This window comes from Lygodium microphyllum, chromosome 16 (assembly GCF_053477565.2).
Source record: "Lygodium microphyllum isolate KBCC chromosome 16, Lygodium_microphyllum_v1.1.10, whole genome shotgun sequence".
Taxonomy (NCBI): domain Eukaryota; kingdom Viridiplantae; phylum Streptophyta; class Polypodiopsida; order Schizaeales; family Lygodiaceae; genus Lygodium; species Lygodium microphyllum.
The window spans coordinates 88,957,397-88,963,778 of NC_141150.1; the positions used below are offsets into that span (position 1 = coordinate 88,957,397).

At 39.0% G+C, this 6,382-nt stretch overlaps 1 protein-coding gene across 1 annotated transcript; it reads left to right on the forward strand.

Annotated features, from left to right (window-relative positions):
- The first annotated feature begins 1,695 nt into the window (after nucleotides 1–1,695).
- Nucleotides 1,696–5,637, forward strand: LOC148023092 (uncharacterized). Its single transcript, XM_087696074.1, has 4 exons — nucleotides 1,696–1,903; nucleotides 2,666–2,941; nucleotides 4,139–4,262; nucleotides 5,259–5,637. Exons 1-4 carry the CDS (start codon nucleotides 1,822–1,824, stop codon nucleotides 5,293–5,295), a joined length of 519 nt encoding a protein of 172 aa, XP_087552200.1. The 5' UTR covers nucleotides 1,696–1,821; the 3' UTR covers nucleotides 5,296–5,637.
- The last annotated feature ends 745 nt before the right edge of the window (nucleotides 5,638–6,382 follow it).

The window sequence follows — 6,382 nt, forward strand, 5'->3', positions numbered from 1 at the left end:
TCTAGTGCCAATTCATGAGTAAACCTCTCTCATTTGACCATCATAAGAAAACCAAATGTAAGAAACCAAGGAAAGTCAACTTGCAAGAGCGCAAAGATTTTGCTATGAATGTAGGCAACCTAGGTATCATCAAGCTAAGTACCCTAGTTTTGATCCTGAGATCCTAGCTAGCACGAGTACATAACAAGGCTACTATTGGATATGGCTTCCAAGACATACTCAATTTTGATAAGTTCTAATGGGATGACAAACCCTAGAAATGAAGGAAGAGTCCAACAACAACAACCAAGGGTGGATGACATTAGGATTGAAGAGTTACAACCTATAAGATCCCATGTACATGTTGTTATCAAATATCAAAAGGTGAAATAACAATGTTCCATCAACTAGACCCTAGCAACTTATGAAGATAAGATCTTCAAGTTTCTCATTAATAGAGGTAGTATCAGTTCATTTATCTCATTAAATTGCTTCCATGATCAGTGCCGAATTGTACATTAGGATCCAGTTGTGCACTTTGGTCCACTGCCATTTCAATCGTCCATGAGATCCTTGAGGGGTTTGAGATGGGCATCTGGGTTGCCTACCAGCCCTCTCGTTAAGTATTTAAGGGTCCCTTGGAGTTCGAGCTTGTTAGACGGAATGTGGAAAGGGATAGGTGTTGGTTGTCTGCTAGGGCTCTTGGCCATCATGCAAAGTGGTACCAATGGTGAGGTCTTACCCTTTGACAGAGCTGAGATGTTAACCATGATATAGAATTAGCTTTAGGATCTTGTCCAATAGGGGAAATCCTTACAAGATGTTCCTATATCAAGCAATCGAACTAAAGGTGCAGTTGGTCAAAGTTTTATTAGACACAATATTTCACCTTGGGGAGTCTTGCCACTTTTCCAAAATGAGAAAAATGGCACACTTTGACTTTCTATTGAGACTACACGTCTTAACGACGCGAGTCAAAAAAATAAGAACCAATCCCTAGGATTGATAAACCTCTTGAATGCTTACATAGGGCAAAGGTATTCATTAAGATCAACTCTAAATCTAGCTACCATGAAATGAGCGTTTGGAGAAAGGACATCCTAAAAACAACATTTAATTCTCATCATGGGGAACATGAACTCATAAAACACATTGGCACCCACTTGTGTGTGTTTGCACACACATATAAGTAGTAAATCACTACATATGCTATCAAACTAATAATTAACAACATACCTTAATGAAACACATCTTAAAGGGCATAATGGGTGTACCCCATTTCTCTAACTATTCCTCTTTTGGATATAGTTGACACAAAGACACCAGTTTTGAATTTGCGCTAAAGTGCCGGCCATTGAGACCCCTCTTAGGAGTTAAGCATGACATGTTAACATGTACACCAAAATATCTTGGGTGGGGGAAAAGACCAAGCATGAGCCATGACACCGTACACGTTAAGATATACACCAAAATATCTTTGGCAGACACATGTCTTGTTCTTTGACCTTCTTACTAATTTGTAGGTAAATAACATTTTCAAACGATGTGACAATGAAAAATGGACTGCTAATAAGTGCTCACAACTGGGATGTCCAAATTCAAGCGGGGCCCCATGGGCCCCTGGGCGCGTGGGTTGTCTGACACGATGGGAAAGGAGCTTATGCGTATCCGCAAGAGTGCTGCGTCAGCTCTGTAGACTGTGCCTGTATCTGCCCCAGCTGCCGCCCTCCTATTTTATCCAAACCAGCCCTGTGCACACACCTTCTAGCTGTCTCTCATCTCGCCTTCATACTTATTTTGCATCTTCCTTCATCAACTCATCATCAGCAGCGTAAGTAAAACATGGGTCTTGTTGATAAGCTCTGGGACGATGTCGTGGCCGGCCCAAAACCCGACGATCAGAGCCTTGTAAATCGAAGAACCGGCAAGTATTACTGATTTGCTGCAGTTCTGCTCAGGGTTGAGCTGTAGACTATAACCGATCATGGTCCTAATCTGCTGCGCTATTGTGCATAGGGTTGAGATAATGTAATGTCTCCGATCATGGTACTAATTTTCTGCAGTTGTGCACAGGGTTGAGTAATGTCAGATATCATATCATGAAACTAAATTGCTTCAGTAGGACTATGGCAGATCTTGGCATCGAAGTAATGTTTATAAGGGCGTTGCTTAATACATCAGATCATTATACTGTCTAACGATAGTGGTGATCTAGAGCGATATCTAGACTAACTTAACTCATACGACCGAACTAAAGTGGTAATCTAGACTGATACACTAGACTAATTGACTCTTTTCACATGATGCTATGATAATTGATATTGTGTCACAAGAAATTCTTGACATTTTCCCATGTGAGTAAAGGGGGAGTCTCTTCCCTTGCTCTTCCTTAGTGTTTAATAACATGAACTTTTGCTTGGGAGACATAACACACCTAGCTAGGTCATGTAGTTGGGAGCTATGGGCTGCCCGCCTAGCTCAGGACTGCTGGCCCCCAACTGTAGCTAGCAACTAGTAGGCTGGCAACCCCCAGCCTCACCCACGCCTAGCTATGTATGCAATTGCCTCCCGAGCAGAAACCCATGATGTGAACAGCAATTGACCCCGAGCAAAGACTCTTGATGTTGCTGTTACTCACAGTGTGAGAATTATAGTGGACTCTTGTCTAAAACTCCTTGTGTCTCAGGCTCAGACAAGGGCAGCTATGGTGGTGAAGACAGCGGCCCCGGCAGCATGGCTATCAAGAGGATGCTGGAGCGGAGGCGAAGCGCCGAGTTCCAGCGGCAGCAAGAGGAAGCACAGCAGGTGATCACGGGAAGTTCAGCCTCATCAAGCAAACTCGCCAGCTCCATTCCCATCAACATAGTTGCAGATAATTCCAAGCTCAGCACTTCTCCATCAGCAGCCAGTTCCATCTCCACATCTCCTCCCGCTTCGCCCTCCTCGCCGCTCCCATCACCAAGTAAGTACTGAGCTTCATTAACCCTTGCTAAAGTCAAAGAGGTTTTGACAGTTTCCCATTTGGGAAGACGATTCCCTTGGTTTTCTTAGAGTCACACAGCTTTCGACATTTTCTTATATGGCAAGGCGCCTCTTTTCGCTTGTTTTTCCAGTAGTCAGAATAAATTCTGTATATTTTCGGATTGTTACATTTTCTACTTTCCCTTACGAGGCACGTCATACCTAGCTAGGGGTGGGTCCAAGATCCCTAGCCCTAGACCTCCAACCCCAAGTAACACCTAGCTATGTATGCCATCCCTCTCTCCTAGAAGCTCATGATATTGTCACATTTTAAACTATAGGAACCATAGTTGAAGTTTACTAAAACTTATTGTGAGTGACAAGTGTTGAACATCAAGGGTTTTTGCTCTAGAGACACCACATACCTAAGGTTAGGGGACCAACTATAAGAATCATAGTGGAAATTTATCTAAAACTTCTTGTAAGTGTTGAACATAACGAGTTTTTGCTCTAGAGGCTTCACATACCTAAGATAAAAGGGCCAACTGAAGAACACATAAGGAAAAAGATGTATTTTGGGGGGAATTTTACATTTTGAAGTTTTTTAAAGATTTGAATATAAGGGCATGTAGGGATATCAAGAGGAATTGAATGAGACTAATATTGAGTTCTTTAAAAAATATTTTTATGTAGTCTAAGAAATACAAGTTTAGGAGGTAAAGGTATACTTGAGGGCTAGTAATGTAAGGATTTTGGAAAATGAGTAAGTGACAGGTAAGCAAGATTATGAGCATATTTCTCTTATTTGGTAGCATCATTAACCCCAAAGTGACAGGTAAGCAAGATTATGAGCATATTTCTCTTATTTAGTAATATCATTAACCCCAAAGTGATAGGTAAGCAAGATTATGAGCATATTTCTCTTATTTAGTAACATCATTAACCCCAAAGTGTTTGCTTGGTGACACCCATTTTGAAAGTGGCTCTCTTACCTTAGGTAACTCATGGTCTTCTCCGATTGTAAGGAGGAGGTTTTTATTGCTTTGGGTGGCTTGGGAAGAATGTCTTCCATGTTTAGGGCAGTTGCCAGCATTATTAAAAAGCCTCATGATGTTATCCTAAGTCACAATATGAAAGTTACATTGGAAATTTTATATAGTCTTGTGGACCTAATTTTTGCCAATTATTATGGGCGCAGTCGCTAGGGAGAAAGAGAACGTCTGGCGGAGTGTGTTCCATCCCGGAAGCAACCACGTCATGAGGAAGATTGGCTCTGACAAATTCGACAAAGCGCAACCCAATTCTCCGACAGTTTATGACTGGTGAGTATGAGCATATTCTCTGAGATATAACTGTGTTTCGTCTTAATACTTATAGCCTTTATAGCGCTAAATACAGCATGTTACTTAATATTTGGGTTACATCTAACCACCGATGCGCGTATGGTTGGTTATTTGCGTACTTCGTGCTTACGGACATTTACCTAAGATACCCCTTTTTTTCTTTGGGCGAAATTATGAAAAATGCTTCCTAAATCCATAGACTTACTTATGTTTGGTTGGGAACCCAAATTTTCAATTTTGTCCCTCCCTTTTGGCCGAAATTCTCATTTTCTCAAACACTTTGTTTAGACAATATTAACATCCCCTCACATCTTCACCAAAATTCTCACATCTGTTCAATCAATGTTCCCAATACACCCCTCAGTATATTGGTGAATCCCCTACCATTCCCTTGGTAATTTTCACAAGACCTCTAGGCTCTACCATATATCTTATTTGTCATCCTCCTAGGAGGATAATTGATATATTATGTGTGTTGCAACTTCTTCTTAGGAGGATACTTGTGGTGTATGTGTGATAATAACAAAATGTGGAGTGTGTATGTGGTGATATATTATGAGATGAAAATTTCATGATTCATGGGAAACTGCCACTATATAAGCTCAATCGTGGCAGTTCCATTAATGCATTCTAGACCAATTGGATATTAGCTCATAAGGGGTGCTTATTTGGGTATTCTGAAATATGAGGAGTACATCATCTAGGTATTTTAGTGAAATCTTCCTAATATAAATAGGCATGCTTATCCCATTCCTAAACATTTAATTGTTGCATCTTTGAAGTCTTAATGGCTTACAACATTAGACAATATCAGAGGATATATAGCAGTAGTTATAATGTTGGTGAACTAGTGGTAATAAAAGGTTTCCCATCCAAAGGTCAATAGAAAATTCATGAATTTATGGTGTTTGAGCTATTAATGAAGTTGGTGGCAATGATAGATTACAAACTTTATTCATTGATATGATTATGTAGGCTTTATAGTGGTGAGACCAAATCAAGTTGGCGTTGAAAGAACTTGTCAAGAACATATCAACTTCAACATAGTTTTAGAAAGCAACTACGTTGGATTGTGTTGAGCCTTTTGATTTTGTCAGCCCAAGTTATTACTACTTGTAAAATATAGTAAGCCTCCCTTGTAATATGTCAAGTTAGATTCCGTTTAGCCTTTCGACTTGACTTTGTTAAGCCCAAGTTATTGTTTCTTGTAAAATACATCTAGATGCCTTCCTTAGTACTATAGTGGATGACAAGTTGCAAAATGTACTTAAGTAAAACATCTTTTTTGGAATATGATTTGTATACACAATGTCTATTGTATTCTAGTTGTATGAAATTGAAGAATGTTGCATTACACGTTTGAATTTTGTTGGACCAAAAATTGATGTGACTATGTGTATTTGTGGTTCTTGAACGACTAAATTAGATGTGTTGCTATTAATGATGACTTATCTTCCATCACAATGAAGTTTCTCAATACAAATGCGCATAATGTGTATCCACTTTCTATTGATGATAATTGCCAAAATGTGGAATTTTTTAATTTGAATGTGTTTTTGCACTTGTCAAATAAATGTGGAATTTATTAATACAATAGGCTTATGTACTTGTTCTATTGATGACAATTGCCATTTTTAAAAAATATTCAAGTAGAACTATAGGGCCTTAAACCACTTTATTGGCTTTATGGAATTTATTAATACAATAGGCTTATGTACTTATTCTATTGATGACAATTGCCATTTTTAAAAAATATTCAAGTAGAACTATAGGGCCTTAAACCACTTTATTGGCTTTAAAATCCAAGTGATGATATTTTCGGAAATCAAATGTGTCTCGTTGGTGCTTTTTTTTCATAATGTGGGTAATTGATAAGTTATAGAAAATAAACGTTTGAAAATGAAGGCATACAAGGATTTAGAATATATTAAAGGCTACTTGACCTAGTATTAGTATCATCTGTTTATATGCTAGACATATAGAGGTCATTTGACCTAGCATTAGCTCTCTCTCTCTCTCTCTCTCTCTCTCTCTCTCTCTCTCTCTCTCTCTCTCTCTCTTTGTGGTACTTCAAAGATCATAAAGAGGAGAGTGACGAA

Excerpts from the sequence above, each read along its gene's own strand:
- LOC148023092 (XM_087696074.1), top strand. The coding sequence starts at position 1,822 with ATGGGTCTTGTTGATAAGCTCTGGGACGATGTCGTGGCCGGCCCAAAA. Across the intron at positions 2,942-4,138 it reads CTCGCCGCTCCCATCACCAA|TCGCTAGGGAGAAAGAGAAC; the intron begins GTAAGTACTGAG and ends TTATGGGCGCAG. Across the intron at positions 4,263-5,258 it reads TCTCCGACAGTTTATGACTG|GCTTTATAGTGGTGAGACCA; the intron begins GTGAGTATGAGC and ends ATGATTATGTAG.